Genomic DNA, 17,821 nt, shown 5'->3' with positions numbered 1-17,821 from the left:
AATCAGCCTGACCAAGGAGACTATGAAACACAAGTCCTTAATCTGATGTGGTTCAGGGGCATCTATGAATCCACTGAAATTGTGTGTAAAATTCTGTGTATGTATGTGTCTGTATTTCTGAGGTAGGAAAATGCAAGTTACATTGGATTCTATCTAAATAGGTCTGGAAATGTAAAAAGATTAAAAACCTATGGGGAAAGAAAAGGCTAAGGATGCAACCTTCAAAGTACTATTTACTGAAATGTGCTACAAATTTTGAATTAGAGCCTATGGTAGGAAAGAGTATGGAACGTGTTAGCAATTCATTACCAATTTACCATGTGAGTCACAGCAATCATGAAGCACATGATTTTCTACTCAAAATTGGGCAATGTGTCCCCAAAATATGCTAACTCAGACACCAGTGCTTCTAGACTACTCAGAATTGTATGAAACCCAGCACTTTTAGGCCTGGGGCTCTGGATTCTATATTCCCAGTCAGAAAGTGCATTTATTTCCCTCCCACCCTATAAATAAAGGAAACACTCCCCCCAGCCACCTTCTTTCTCATTTCATGTAACATGTGACAATTGAAGATCACTTTCTAAGCATTACTTTATGAACCTTCATGGTCATCAATGCTGTACATGTTAGCATCTGAGTTTTTACAGGCAAAAAAGCTTTGAAAATACATAGGATTTGGATTGCAAGATGGGCTACGAAACCCAATCCCACGAAACAAGAATGTCAGCTTGTATGCAATATCACAAAGTGTTCCAAAATGCCATTACAGTTCACACTTTATCTTTTTATCCTCAAAATTATTTGTCACTTCAGAGATAGACAGAGATGGGGGGGAGGCAGTTCTTTCCACTGTTCGTTTTGAAACCCTTTCAAAAGCTACAAATGTTTTTTTTTGTTTTGTTTTATTAGTTTCAGGTGTACAAGACAAGGTAATACTTAGACGTTCATCATTTATATCCCTCACACTGTGAACCCCCCTCCCCCCATCCATTATGGATCCAAGCCACAGCATTCTTCCCAACCTACTGCTCCAGCAAGCCAAATGTCATGCAGGGTCTGGTCCTGCTCCCCGCACAAGAACGCAAGTCATGGAGAGGCCAAAAAGGAACAACAACAGAGCCACAGATAGGGGGGTCATACCACCATATTCTCGATGGAGGCTGGTCGAGACACAAAAGCAAACATCTGCCAGTACCCCAACAGGGGGTCTTCCTGCACCCCAGTCTCGCTGGTAGCCAGGCGAGACACAGGAAGTAGGATCTATACGACCCACAATCCACCATCCATGCTTGCTAACCCCACTTGCTAGTCGCAACCCGCTGTCTGCTTCTCTGCCAACCAACCAACTCCCTAGTGTAGCCACAGCAATTATATTAGTGGCCGATGGCTAGCCGTTAACAGCTGATGGCCACCCAGCCACCAGATGGTCATCCAATAACTGAACCAGCACCTTTCTACGTGAGGCCGAGAGCCTGGAAACTGCTCTCTGGGACTCTGTCCCCATACCAAGGACAATCTATCAGCCAACCTGCATGTAGGAAAAGTGTCTACTTCCTGGGAAACCTCTGAATATCATTTGTACGTGCACCTTGGTTTATAAAAGCCCTTTCAATATTGTACAAAGGAAGAAGCTATGAATTACCAATTACCAAGAGCTTATCAAGCATTGTGATAACAAATGCTAGACTGATGGGCACTTATCTTTAGCACAATATGGTTCACAAAACTTTAACACATTTAAAACTCCTAAAATTTAAGAGATGGCTCATAAAAGAATATATACACATAGGTAATAACTGGAAAATGTTCAACTACATTAGTCAATGAAACCTATTAAAATTAGAAAAATCTAAAATAAAATTACCTATGTTATGCTAGTAGGTCAAAATATTTTATTTAAAAAATTATCAACATACCAGGGGTGCCAAAAAAAAGAATACGCATGACTTGTATTTGTCTTTTTTTATCGGTATATATTGAGTATTATTATTTTAATAAATGCAGTTTTTCCTCTTTTTTTTAAATTTATTGGGGTTACAATTGTTAGTGAAATTACATAGATTTCAGGTGTACAATTCTGTATTACATCATCTATAAATCCCATTGTGTGTTCACCACCCAGAGTCAGTTCTCCTTCCATCATCATATATTTATTTGATCCCCCAGTTTTTTCCTTTTTTAAAATGTGTATACATTTTTTTTAAAAAAAAGATTTTACTGGGGAAGGGGAACAGGACTTTATTGGGGGAACAGTGTGTATGTACTTCCAGGACTTTTTTTTCCAAGTCAAGTTGTTGTCCTTTCAATCTTAGCTGTGGAGGGTGCCATTCGGCTTCAAGTTGTTGTCCTTTCAGTCTTAGTTGTGGAGGGCGCAGCTCAGCTCCAGGTTCAGTAAGCCCACCATCCTTTGTGGGACTCGAGAATTTGAACTGGCAACCTTGTGACTGAGAGCCCACTGGCCCATGTGGGAATCGAACCGGCAGCCTTCAGAGTTAGGAGCATGGAGCTCTAACTGCTTGAGCCACCAGGCCAGCCCCGTGTATACATTTTTTAGCACCCTCTGTATATCAAACACCTTAAAAAACATCAAATACTTTGACCTGGTTTAATTCCACTTTCATTAGTCTAACCTAAAAAAATAAAATGTAGTATGTACAAAGATGTTCACTGTAGCACAATTTGTCAAAGAGAAAATTATAAACAACAAAAGAAAAATAGTAAAATGAATTGTAGAGTATATACTAGGAAACATTTTATTTGTGTATTTATTCATTTACTACTATGTTTCAGAAAGGACTTACGGTGGCTCATGTCACGATATATTACACAACCATGAAAAAATATGTTTAAAAAGCTTGTGCATAATAAGAAAGTGATCATGAATATTAAGAAGAAAGGGTTGGACACAAAATTGTGTGTGTGCAAAGATAAGATTGGAAGATATGTAATCTTACCTTTGTTTAAAACCTGCAGAGAGGGAAGGGAATCCATCAAAATATTAAGAAGAATGCTATGTGTCTGGGTGGTAACATTATTGGCAAATTTTATTCTCTTATCTTTTAAATTTTATGTTTTATATACAGAGCTTATATTTTTATAGTAAAATGTATATATATGAAAAGTATAAAAAAACAAACATTATTTAAAAATAAAAAATTTGCCTCCATATATGATAGTTTATAAGAAGCTAGCTCTTCCTATATATAGCCACTAGTGGATTGAAAAAGGAAAATGAAAGTAACACCTAAGAAAGAAAACGCACATTGGAAATTAACCTCATAAAATATAAATTTGTCAATTAAAGGTATTAAAAGAAAGACAGAATAAAGAGATCATATAAGGTTGTGGAGAGGGAGTATCATTGATACAAACAAGAGAAAACAGAAAGGTAAGGGATTTTAATCTTGAAATCAAATAACCTATCAGTGAATTTATGCTAACATGGTTGTCTTGTTTAAATTGTAGTTTCAAAAAAGAATACATCAAGAAACAGAAAGTAGAACTGTGGTTGCCAGGGGCTGATGGGAGGCAGGATGGGTGATGAGTATGTAGTTTCTGTTTGGATAGATGAAAACAGTTCTGGAGATAGAAGGTGGTGACAATTGCATAACAATGTAAATGTACTTAATGCAAGTGAACTTATAAACTGTTAAATGGTACATTTTATGTTATGTGCAATATTGTGATTTATAAGAAATATACCGGGGTACCAAAAAAATGTATACAAGTGGACACTTTGGTCAACGTTGCTCAAGCAGTAGTTCTTTGTAATCAGAAGTGTCTAGACGCTGATGGTAACCGCTTTGAGTACCTTTTGTAATTTCAGAAGTCAAAAGTGACTTGTATTCATCTTTTGTTATCGGTATATACTGATTATTACAATTTGAATACAGCTTTCCTTTCTTAAAATGTATAAATGTGTATGCATCTTGGGGGGCATTTTTTGGCACCCTCTGTATATAAATGTATTTGGTCATCTAAATGACCAAATATATTTCTCAGATATATTTGGTCTTCATACACAGTTCCTGGCTCACAGCTCCCAAATCCCTTGGAATTTTCTAGGTGATGAGACCAACAATAGTCTCTTGTTATGTTAATGAGGTGACTTGTATCCCCAACCCCACCTAGGGGCTGGTTGCCAGTAGGAACCAAACATGTGGCTGGAGGAGTGGAACTTTCTGACCCACTCCCTGACCTCCAGGGAGGGAAGAGGGGCTAGAAGTGGCACACCCAAGCCAGTGGCCAAAGACCGTCATGACTATGAAATAAAGCCTCTATCAAACCCAAAGGACAGTTCTTGGGCCCTTTTTGGAGAGCTTCCAACTTGGGGAAGCAGAATGTACCAGGTGCTGCGCCTCAGATCTCTGAGGACAGAAGCTCCTTTGTTCCGGGACCCGCCCTATGTATCTCTTCCTCTGGCTGTTGACTCCTATTCTTTAATGTCCTTTGTAATAAATCAGTAATCTAAGACTTCTGTAGGCCATTCTAGCAAATTAATTGAACCGGAGGAAGGGGTCATGGGGACTGCTGATTTGTAGCCGGTAGGTCAGAAGCTCAGGTAACAACCTGAGCTTGAGACTGCTATCTGATGTGAGGGGTGGGCTTGTGGAAAGAAGCCCTTTATCTATGGAATCTGATTCTATCTCTGGGTAGATGGTGCATTCTAGATGATGTTCAAAAGATGCACTCTTGGACACCCTGCTGGTATCAGAGAATTGCTTATTGGTGTGGGGAAGCCTCCACACACAAGTTGGAATTGTGTCCAGGAACCCTTTTGTTATGTACATTTTATTACAATTTTTTAAAAAAATACATTAAGGACTGGTTGAAGTAGTTTAGCTGATAAGGTATATATTCAGATTAGCTCTTTGAGTTTTCAGCTTTTCTGAAACAGTATTTCAGAAAGATGTAAGCATCAATTATTAAAAGGAAAAGCTATAATACTTTAATAGCAAGTTTCTCTCAGAGGATAGTTCACTGCATCTGTTTAATAATTCTAATGTGGACAATGTTTAGTTTTCAAGTATCAAGAAATCACTGGATTTCAAAGAAAGAAAGAAACCAGAAGTAAGTGAGGTTACTAATAATTCTGGGATTTATGCAAATTTGTTGTAATCAGCTATGCAACAGTAAGCACCATTCCTAGAAATTGGGCAAAGAACTGTCCCCATAGTTCCTGGGAAGAGCCACAGTTTTCCTTAAAATGCAGTGGAAGACATATGATGATAAAGCAGTCTACAAATAGAATTCTTCTAATTTAAAATAATTTCTGATCATAAAAAAGCAAGAAACAAAATTAAAATAAACAATTTTCAGGAACCAAATTCCACATCCAGGTTTCTCAATTCACTTTAAAAATTTCACTTACCCTCCTGGTGTTTTCAAGGATTTTGGGATCAGGTTTTCCATAGTTAGGTGGATTGGCATATGGGTCATATCCAAGTTTGGCAAGCATGGGTGCAATCGCCGCCATGTCTTGTAAAACATCTGGAGGTATCTTCCCAACCCATTTGGATAGAGCTCCCACATTGACCGGCTTGATGACTTGGTCTGTTGATCTCTCCACTCTGAAAACAATATGAGTAAATACTTACTTAGAATTCCAAAAAATAGTGTTAAAAGACATCATGGAAATTATGTTTGATAACTTTAAAAAGTATAAGTATCTCAATGATAAAGACTTAACACTATTTAAAAACATTTTTTAAAGTTCTAAATTTGATAGTGATTATTGGCAAGCTCAGATTTCTAGAAATAGAAAAAAGGGTCAGCAGAAAACACACACACAAAATGTGTTGACATTTTAATTACAATATTCAGAAAAAATAACAAAAATACTACTGCTCAGAAAAAGCCAGTCAACTTACTTGAAATGCATCAAAAATAAATAAATAAACAAGACGAATTGATGAATGACTAGATGGACAGATTATGTGATAAAGCAAATACAACAAACCTTTAATTGTAGTTAGTGGGTTTAATTCTTTTAATTCTTTGTACATTTGAAACTTTTCATAATATTACAGGAAAAACAGCCAAAATCCACTAAGAATGCAAAACATTCATTTGTTCTATTTTTCTGTTGACTCCCGGAAAAACCCTATTTTCTAAGGAAGACAAAGAAGTGCTGTTCATGATTTTCAATATTACAAGATAAATGTGTTTTACCTCTTAACCTAAAAATGTAAGCTACTGATTATTTAAGTTACTGAATATTTAAGCTACTGATTATTTAAGTTACTGAAAATTTAAGTTACTGATTATATTCATTACATTTGACTAAATAACTCATAATATTAGGATAAAATAAAACATAAAATGACATCTAGATACAAATTGGTTCTGAATTAACAGATTTTGGCTAAATTACTCTAAAACAAAAGGGCTTAAGAAAATTTTATATCATAATAAGGAAGTCATTCAAACAGTCTACTAAAAGGTAATAAACATTTTCTTTACATATATGACCTCTCACTGTAGATAATTACTATCTGATGAGGAACCCCTCAAAGGGGCTTCTGCCTAAAACCACAGAAAAGAGAAAATGAAATGATTCTTCCCTAGATTTCTGTAAGGCCATTAACTCCAGGTTTCCTTACTGCCCTAGTAGCCACATTCTTTTGTCCTCTCTTAAAAATTTCCCCAGGTGATGTAGGTAAACACTGTGCTCACCTCTTCTCAGGACCACATCAATTACAACTAAACTACAGAATAACCATCACCGAGAATGATCCGAAGTTTAGCTGAACTGAAGGCCTACAACTACAGACATACAAAAGAAGCCACTACGAGGCTGATAGGAGGGACACAGACACAGAACAGGCTGGTCCCACACTCACATGTGACCAAAAGTCAGAATGAATATCTCAGCTGCAGAGGTTCTCCCCACCCCCAAGGAGCAGGGTTCCCAGCCTCATACCAGGCTCCACAGCCCAGAGTTCCACTGCCAGGGGGAAGAAGTCCCCATAATTTCTGGTTGTGCATACCAGTGAAGATTGTGACTGAGTGAGACAGAGGATGGCTGGAGTCCCAGAAGCTCCTCTTAAAGGGCCCACACACGAATTTACTTGTGGATAAACTCTCTCACTCTGAGTTCCAGCACTGGAGCAGCATCTCAAAAGGCGCCAGGGACATATGGTAAGTAACTGAATTATCTGACTTTAAGGCGAAGGCTGAAAGGACCACTTTATCCCAGAGAAAGGAGCTGGTGGAAGCCATTGTTTCTTTGTGGAGCCCTACCCCTGCCTGTGTGTAGACACAGGCAGATGCTATACCTGAGTCTCCATCAAACTAGCTATCATCTTTCATCTGCCTCACCATGATGATTCCCTGAGACCCCACACCACCCAACTTTCGGGCACATCCAAGCCACTTACAGTGGCTTTTCCATACAAACAACCTGTCTTAGCTCATACTGTGTACTTTCCTAAAATCAAACAAAGGTTCACAAAACCCAAACATGCAGCATAGGGCTTCAGTATCCCACAACTCTGACTGAGCAGCCTTAAGCCCGGCACTAGGAACAACCAGCCTCAGTTTCTAGACTTGCCTCTTGAGGCACTTCCAAGCCCAGTGAGGGCAGCGGCCATCTGCAGATTGCTTTCTGGCTCACACCAGGTGGCCCTGAGCAGAGCACAGGACGCAGCTAAACTTGGTCTGCAGAGAGTTCCCTCCCAGTAGGCCCCAGGACTGGCATACCTGTTAGCCAACTTCAGACCAAGCCAAAGCATCACCCAGACACGTCCAAAGATGACACACCCAAAGGACAGATTGGGCAGGCACCAGAGCCCCACTAAAGCAAACCCTGCTCTGTAGTGTCAACCCTTGCACCACAGCTTGTCCACCGTAGGCAAGGCCAGTCCTCACAACCAATCAGCCTGAGGTCAATCCCTCCCATTGATGTGCAAACAGCAACCAAGGCTCAACAACAACAGGAGGGCACACACAACCCACACAAGGGACAGACTTGGAGCACGTGGCTCAGGTGACAGGGAGACTGTGCTACTGGGCCCCACAGGACACCTACTATAGAAGGCCATTCTACTAAGACCAGGAGGTATAGAGGCCCTATCTAATACATAGAAACAAACACAGGATGACAAAGAAACATGTCCCAAGTAAAAGACCAAAGGTCCAGAAAAAGAACTAAAAATGGAGATAAGCAATTTACCAGATGCAGAGTTCAAAACAGTGGTTATAAGGATGATCAATGATCTCAGGGAGAAATTAAAGAGATAGGAAACATAAATATGGAGATAGAAAACAAAAAAAGAAACAGTCAGAGATAAAGACTACAATAACTGAAATGAAGAACACATTAGAGGGAATCAAGAGTAGATTAGAGGAAGCAGAGGATTGAATCACCAATTTAGAAGACAAGGAAGCATAAAATACCCAATCAGAACAGCAAAAAGAAAATACATCCAAAAAAGTGAGGATCGTTTAAGGGGCCCCTAGGACAACATCAACATACCAACATGCACATCATAGGGGTACCAGAAGGAGGAGAGAGAGAGCAAGGAATTGAAAACCTATTTGAAGAAATAATGAAAGAAAACTTCCCTAAACTGGTAGAGAAAAGAGATATATAAGCGCAGCAAGTGTAAAGTCCCTAACAAGATGAACCCTAAAAGGCCCACACGAAGATACATCATGATTAAACTTCCAAAGGTTAAAGACAACGAGAGAGAGAAAAGAGATCCCCTAAAACTGTCAGCTGATTTCACACAGAAACTTTGCAGGCCAGAGGGATTGGCACAAAATATTGAATGTGTTGAAAAGCCAGGACCTACAACCAAGATTATTCTACCCAGCAAAACTATCATTTAGAATAGAAGGACAGATAAAGAGCTTCCCAATCAAGAAAAAGCTAAAGGAGTTCATCACCACCAAACCAGTATTACAAGAAATGTTAGAGGGACTTATTTAAGAAGAAGAAAACAAACATCAAAAATATGAATAATAAAATGACGGTAACTAAATATCTATCAACAATCATTTTAAGTGTAAGTGGATTCAATACTCCAATCAAAAGATAGTGTGGCTGAATGGACAAGAAAACAAAACACTTACATAGGTATGATCAGAATGTCTAAATTAAAAAATAAATTATTACAGTAAAAGACACCTTGCCATTAATCCCTTCAAAATACTCCCCATTGCTCCCAACACAACTGTCCTATCATTCTTGCCACTTTCTGAAACAGTTCTGGAAGTCCTCCTTTGTGTCTTTAGTTGCACTGTCATGGCTACCTCATTGTCCTGAATTGATTAAAAATGTTTACCTTTCATGGTCATTTTGACTTTGGGGAAGAGCTACAAGTAGCACAGTGGCAGATCAGTGAATTAAGTGGAGGAGGACACACCGTAATGTTTTTATATGACAGAAATTGTCATACCAGAAGCGCTGTTGTGACATGGAGTCTTTCCATTGTGATCAGAAAATATGGTGAATGCTGCTGCCAAGTGCCATCCAACAGAAAGGCAGGGATCTTCAATATAGACAGCAGCGCATCAAACCTTAGTAACAGTGTATGATAAGTTTCAATTTGTTTGGTGCAGTCAGTCGGGTGTGAGCTATGGCTGAAAGAAAGTGTGTTTTCAAGTGTGCCATAAATCATCCTCCATCATGACAACATTCCACGTCACGCATTGCTTTTGGTATGGCAATTTCTGTCAAAGAAAAACATTATGGTGTGTCCTCATCCACCTTATTCACTGGATCAGCACCATGCAACTTCTGGCTCTTTCCCAAAGTGATTTAGGACATTGACGCAGCCATGACAGCACAATTAAAGACACTCATTAAAGAGGACTTCCAGAACTGCTTCAGAAAGTGGCAAGAACGATGGGATAAGTGTGTTCGAAGTGAGGCAGAGTATTTTGAGGAGGATTAATGGTGATGTGTCTTTTACTTTAATATTTTTTTTTTATTTAAACATTCACTGTATTGTTTGAAGATACATGTATGCTGCCTACAAGGGACTCACTTCAGATTGAAAGGCACACACAGATAGAAAAGGGATGGGAAAAAAGTATTTCATGAAAATTGAAATTAAAATTACCCCCCAAAACTGGGGTAGTAACACTTATACTGTACAAAATGGACTTTAAAACAAGGGCTATAAGAAGAGACTAAAACTCAGCAATCCCCCTTTTGGGTATTTATCCGAAGAAACCCAAAGCACTACGTCAAGGGAATGTGTGCATCCATCTGCTCACTGCAGCACTGTTTACAATAGCCAGGATATGGAGACAGCCTGGATGTTCATCGACGAAAGAATGGATAAAGAGGACGTAGTGCATATACACAATAGAATATTACTCAGCCATGGATGAAAATGGGATCTTGCCATCTGAGGCAGCATGGATGGGCCTGTAGGGTATTATGCTGAGTGGAGTATGTCAGAGAGACAGCCAGATGCAATGTCATTTTACTTGTATAGGGAATCTAAAGAACAAAATAAACTAACGAAACAAAAACAAACTCATAGATACAGAGAACATTTTGATGGTTGCCTTATGGGAGTGGGGTTCGGGGTAAGTGAGAAAGGGGAAGGGATTAAGAAGTACAAATTGGTAGTTACACAGTAGTCATGGGATGTAGGCTATAGCATAAGGAATATAGTCAACAATATTGTAATAACTATGTATGGTGTCAGATGGGTCCTGGATTTGTTGGGATGATAGATGGGAGCAGAATTGGGGGACTGGGTAAAAAAGGTGAAGGGATTAAGAAGTACAAACTAGTTATTACAAAATAATCATGGGGATGTAAAGCATAGAGAATACAGTCAGTAATATTGTTATAACTATACATAGTGCCAGGTGGGTACTAGACTAGTCAGGGGGATCACTTCTGAAATTACATAAATGTCTAACCAGTATATTGTACACCTGAAATTAACATAAAATAATATTGAATAAATAAAGTGTAAAAAAATTCTCCAGGTGAAAAGCTAAAAGCATTTTCCTTAAAATCAGAAATAAGGATGTCCACCCTCACCACTTTGATCCACTTATTTAAAGTCCTTCCCATAGCAATCAGAAAAGAAAAAGGAAAAGAAAAAGGCATCCAAAGAGGAAAGGAAGAAGTAAAACTCATTATTTGCAGATGACATAATATAGAGAGAACCCTAACGATTCCACCAAAAAACTATTAGAATATATAAATGAATTCAGTAAACTATCAGGATACAAAGTTGATAAGAAATTGGTAGCATTTTTATACACCAATAATGAATTACCAGAAAGAGAAATTAAGAAAACAGTCCTATTTACAATCATATTTTAAAAAATAAAAAATAAACCTAGGAATAAATTTAACCAAGGAAGTAAAAACTTGTACTTGGAAAATTATAAGACAATGAAAAAAGAAATTGAAGAAGATAACAAATAAATGGAAGCATATACGTTGCACATGAATAGGAAGAATTAACATAATTAAAATGTTCATACTACCCAAAGAAATCTACAGATTCAATGCAATCCCTATCAATATACCAATGGCATTTTTTCACAGAGCTAGAATGAATAATACTAAAATTTATATGGAACCACAAATGACCCAAAATAGCCAGAGTAATCCTGAGAAAGAACAAAGTTGAAGGCATCACAATATCTGATATCAAACTATAGTAATCAAAACAGATGGTAGTACCATAAAAACAGACACATAAATCAATGGAACAGAATACACAGCCCAGAAATAAACCCACACCTATATGGTCAATTCACCTACAACAAAGGAGGCAAGAGTATACTCTGTGGTAAAGACAAGTCTATTCAATAAATGGTGTTGAAAAACTGGACAGATACATGCAAAAAAAAAAAAAAGAAACTGGAACACCTTCTTTTACCATATACAAAAATAAACTCAAAATGGGTAAAAGACTTAAATGTGAGACCCAAAACCATAAAACTCCTAGAAGAAAACAGGCCATAAACTCTGATGTTGCTTTTAGTGATGTTTTTTTCTGCTATATCTCCTCAGGCAAGGGAAACAAAAGAAAAAAATAAACATACTGGACTTCATCAAACTAAAAAGTTTTTGCACAGCAAAAGAAACCATCAATAAAATGAAAAGATAACCTACTGATGGGAGGAGGTATTCACCAATGATACATCCAATAAGGGATTAATATACAAAATATATAAAGAACTCATGAAACTTAATACCAGAAAAATTAACAATCCACTTAAAAAAAATGGGCAGAGGACCTGAATAGACATTTCTCCAAAGAAGACATAGAGATGGCCAATAGACACATGGAAACATGCTCAATGTCACTAATCATCAGAGAAATGCATATTAAAACAACAATGAGATATCACCTCATTCCTATCAGAATGGCTATCATTGATAAATCAACAAACAATAAGTGCTGGTAAGGATGTGGAGAAAAGGGAACTCTCATACACTGTTGGTAGGATTGTAAACTGGTGCAGCTACTGTGGAAAACAGTATGAAGGTTCCTCAGATAATTAAAAATTAAAACCAGTAATTCTACTTCTCGGTACTTATCTGAAAAAACAGAAAACACTAACTTGAAAAGACTTATGCACCCCATGTTCAATGCAGCATTATTTATAATAGCCACGATATGAAAGTGACCTAAGTTCATCAACAGATGATTAGATAAAGAAGATGTGGTACATATATTTGTACACCATGGAATATTACTTGGCTTTAAAAATAAATGAAATCTTACCATTTGCAACAACATGGATGAACCTAAAGGGCACTATGCTAAGTGAAATAAGTCAGACAGAGAAAGACAAATACCGTATGATCTCACTTATATGTGGAATCTAAAGAACAAAATAAATGAATAAACAAAATACAAACAAACTCATAGATACAGAGAAAAAAACTGATGATTGCCAAATGGGAGGGGGTAGAGGGGCTAGGTGAAAAAGGGGAAGGGACTAAGAAGTGCAAATTGGTAGTTACAAAACAGTCATGGGGATTAAAGTAAAGCATAGGGAATATAATCATTAATATTCTAATAACTATGCATAGTGCCAGGTGGCATTATACTAGACTACTCAGAGGGATCACTTCATAAATTATATAAATGTCCAACTATGCTGTATACCTGAAACTAATATAATATGAAATGTCAACTTTAATTCAAAATTTTCTTAAAAGGGGGGGGGAACAAAACTGGAACCATCAATTTGTGGTCAACATCTACTCTTCTTCATGTACATCTTATCTTGATAAATGGCACACCTCACCACCCATCCACAAGGCAAAACCAGGATCTGGGATGGAACAGGGAGCAAGTAAGTACAGTTCAACAGACTTTTTCTTTGAGTAAAACAATCTCTCCTCCATTCTTACTACCATTACCTTCATTTTTGTCACCATCATTTGTCACACAGATGATTACAACAGCCTTCTAATGCCCCTGCATTTATTTAGTTGACTTCTATGCCCAACTATCTATCATTCCACAAGAACATAAGGAGGGTCTGTGTCTTATTAACCTCACTATCAACAGCACCTAGCGCATTAACATAAAATACTCAAAAAGTGTTTATTAAATGAATAACTAAAAGCTTGTTGTGGAGAAAGTACCCTACAAATTTAGTTTACACAAACATGTTCAAGAGAAGTCAAGGATCATATCTTTATAAAAAGACCAACTGACACAAGATGAAATAACTAGAAAATTTCCAAATGTAAACAGCACGATACTTACTGTGGGTACATAAGGAATGTTACAGAGTAAGGGCCATGACTACAGAGATAAACATCGCTAGAAAAAGGATAGGTTTATAATAAACAAGGAACAACATTTTCCATTGATTCTGTTAGACACTTTTCATATGACATCTTTAACCTTGAAAACAACCTTAAGAGGGACGACATCAAAATGGCGACAAGGTGAGCCTCTGTAAATCTCCCCGGGAATTTACAACAAATCAAACAACTATAATTCCACAAAGGACTCCCTGCACAGCAGACAGGCAAGAAGAAGAGGCCCACTACTGAATTCACCTAAAGGTGGGCGAATTGTGCCAGTGGGGGAGGAGGGAAGAAAGAAGCACGGAGATGGAGTACAGCGGGCACAGGACGCAGACCAAGCTCAGTGATCCGAGCTCGCTGTATCTCAGAACTACTGCAGCTGCGGGAGAGGGAAGAACTCAGACTACCAGGGCTCTGTTTATGGCCCATAGGGCTGAGGGGACAGCATATAACATGGCTGAACCCAACGTTCACGGCAGAGACCTCGGAGAAAAGACTAAGGGAAGAAGGCTGAAAACAGTGGTTTAAGCCATTACTGCCAAGCAGAAAATGGAAGCCATAGGCACTGAGATTGGCCGCGCCCTCCTTACCCTCCCAGAGCTCTCCCTGCCCCCACCTGCCCAGTGGTAGAAGCGGAAGAGTAGCGGTGTCAGATCAAAAGAACAGAGTATTTGCTGTTCTGACAACTGTGGTCCTCAGACACAGATTTGCAGCCTAACGATTTTCGGCAAAGAGAGGGAGCTGTGGAAGCAGGACTGAATGTGGTGGTGGTCATTGCCATTGCTCTGGCCCACATCTCACAACTCACTCTGCCCCTGTCTCCACCTATCTGGGAGAATCCCTGCAGGAGTAAACAGAACTGCTGAAACACACGGGCTCTGAATCTGGTGCAGTAAGAGCTTTGGAACTTCAAAAGCTCTCCACATACCCACACGGACACTGAGCCATGTGACCCAGGCGAACTGTTAACAGAAGAGAAACCTGCCTCCCAGGGAATCTCCCCATTGTGTAAGAAGCTGAAATAGTGCAGAGAAAACATAGCACTACAGTGTGACACAGAAAAAAAGGCTACAGTCGGAGAGAAAATAAAACATTCTACCAACAAGTACGGGAAAACAAAAGAAAGAACTCTTCCTATCAACTTGTTGCAGAAGCCACTCCTATAGATGTCTAGGAAGAGAAATAATAAATCAGTAATTGCCATGAATAACCAAGGCAACAAGACAGCTCACAAAGAAAGTGAAAAGTCTCCAGAAAAGGAATTAAAGATATGGAAATATCTGACTTAAATGACAGAGAATTCAAGACTGCAGTTCTTAAAAAACTCAATGAGATGCAAATAAACACAGAAAGGCAGTTTAATGAACTCAGAAACACAATCAAAGAACAATATGAACATTTAATGAAAGAGACTGAAATTTTAAGAAAGAACCAAATAGAATTTCTGCAGAGTAAGAACTCAATAGAAGAAATTAAGAATGAAATAGCCAGCTTAGGTAGTAGAGTTGACCACATGGAGGAAAGAATCAGAGACATCGAAGATAGAAACCTGCAAATTACACAGATGGAAGAAGAAAGACACTTGAGACTTAAAAGAAATGAAAAATCTCCACACGACCTTGCTGACTCTGTCAGAAAGAGCAATATAAGAATAATGGGCATACCAGAAGGAGAAGAAAGAGAGAAGGGAACAGAGAATACATTCAAACAAATCATCGAAGAGAACTTAACAAACTTGTGGGAAGAACTGGATCCTCCAATCCAAGAAGCAAATAGAACACCTAATTACCTCAATCAAACAGGCCTCCTACAATGCACATTGTATTGAAGCTGTCAAAAATTAATGACAAAGAAAGAATCCTCAAGGCAGCCAGGGAAAAGAAGATGGTAACCTACAAAGGAAAGCCCATTAGATTATCATCAGATTTTTAGCAGAAACTCTACAAGCCAGGAGGGAGTGGAACCAAATATTCAAACTATTGAAAGAGAGAACTTATGAGCCAAAAATAATATGTCCAGCAAAGACATCTTTTAGATATGAAGGAGGAATAAAGACCTTTCCAGACATACAGAAGCTAAGGGAATTTTCTAATACACGATCTGCACTACAAGAAATACTAAAGGAGGCTATTCGACCACCATCAACAGGGACAATTTGGGGAAACCAAAACATAAAAGGGGAGAGTAAAGGCCTGAACCGCAATATGGGAATGGAGAAAGTAGGCATGATGAAAAAAATGGAATACTCTTAATATCAAACTTTCTTTCACATAAAATTAAGGGGAACCACTCAAAATAAATCCAGAACTGAACTACATACTGATATAAAGGAAGAAACAGAGGGAAACATCATAGAATACCACCACACAGAAATAATAGACAACAACAAAAAGGCAAAGAAACAATGGAGACACAGTCTTACCAGAAACCTAAAAACAGAATGATGGGAAATCGGCACATATCAATAAGCTCCCTAAACGTAAATGGACTGAACTCATCAATAAAAAGTCACAGAGTAGCAGATTGGATCGAAAAACTAAACCCAACCATATGCTGTCTCCAGGAGAAACATCTCACTGACAAAGAGAAGCATAGACTCAAAGCAAAGCGGTGGAAACTGACACTCCAAGCAAATGGTATCCAGAGAAAATGAGGTGTATCCATACTGATATCAGATGAAACAGACTTCAGGGTGAAAAAGGTAACAAGAGACAAAGATGGACATTTCATAATGGTAAAGGGGACTATACAACAAGAACACATAACAGTCATCAATATTTATGTCCCCAATCAGGAAGCACCGAAATACACTAAGCATCTACAAACAGAACTAAAGTGACAAATTGATCAAAACACAATTATACGAGGGGACTTAAATACATCATTGACAGCTATGGATACATCATCCAAACAGAAAATAAATAAAAAATAGCATCCCTAAATGACATATTGGATGTAATGGACATAATTGACCTATATAGAGCACTTCATCCTAAAACATCAGATGATACATTCTTTTCCAGTATACATGGAACATTCTCAAGGATAGACCATATATTGGGACACAAAATCAGCCTCAGCAAATTTAAGAAGACTGAAATCATACCAAGCATATTCTCTGATCACAAGGCTTTGAAATTGGATATCAACTGCAAAAAAAAAGCAGGAAAAAACACAAATACTTGGAGATTAAACAACATACTTCTAAAGAATGATGGGGTCAAAGAAGAAATTAGGGGAGAGCTCAAAAGATACATAGAAACAAATGACAATGAAAATACATCCTACCAAAATTTTTGGTATGCAGCAAAAGCAGTTGTAACAGGGAAATTTATATCATTACAGGCCTATCGCAAGGAACAAGAAAAATCCCAAATAAATAACCTCATGTTACACCTTAATGAACTAGAAGAACAAATGAAACCCAAGGTCAGCAGAAGAAAGGAAATAACAAAAACCTGAGCAGAACTAAATGACATACAGAACAAAAAGATAACAGAAAAAAATTAATGTGACAAAGAGCTGGTTCTTTGAAAAGATTAACAAAATTGACAAACCCTTGGCTAGACTCTCTAAGATAAAAAGAGAGAAGACACTAATTAACAAAATCGGAAATGAAAAACGGGATGTTATCACAAACACAACAGAAATACAATGGATCATCCAAGAATAATATGAAGGACTATATGCCACCAAATTCAATAACTTGTCTTCAAATGGACAAGTTCTTAGAAACATATAGCCTTCCAAGGCTGAACCACGAAGAACTGGATAATCTAAACAACCAATCACCAGTAACGAAATTGAATCAGTCATCCAAAACCTTCCCAAAAGCAAAACTCCGGGACCAGATGGCTTCACTAGTGAATTCTACCAAACCTCCAAAGAGGATCTAATACCAATCCTGGTCAAACACTTCCAAAATATTGAAGTAGAGACAGTACTCCCTAACTCATTTTATGAGGCCAACATTACCCTGATACCAAAACCTGGTAAGGACAACACCAAAAAAGAAAATTACAGACCAATATCTCTGATGAATACAGATGCAAAAATCCTAAA

The 17,821-nt window shown here is 38.0% G+C and overlaps 1 protein-coding gene across 6 annotated transcripts in view; it reads right to left on the bottom strand.

Annotated features, from left to right (window-relative positions):
- The window catches only part of TPST1 (tyrosylprotein sulfotransferase 1), a 186,580-nt gene that overhangs the window by 44,757 nt on the left and 124,002 nt on the right, over positions 1-17,821 (bottom strand). For all 6 annotated transcript variants that reach the window (XM_081053038.1, XM_081053036.1, XM_081053041.1 and 3 more), the window contains one exon: positions 5,375-5,573. In XM_081053038.1, the coding sequence (XP_080909164.1) occupies positions 5,375-5,573 (199 nt within the window). The remainder of the gene's footprint in view (positions 1-5,374; positions 5,574-17,821) is intronic.

This window comes from Rhinolophus hipposideros, assembly GCF_964194185.1.
Source record: "Rhinolophus hipposideros genome assembly, chromosome: 7".
Classification (NCBI taxonomy): domain Eukaryota; kingdom Metazoa; phylum Chordata; class Mammalia; order Chiroptera; family Rhinolophidae; genus Rhinolophus; species Rhinolophus hipposideros.
Note: the sequence above shows the minus strand (reverse complement) of the source record. Positions and strands in the feature narration are given on the sequence as shown.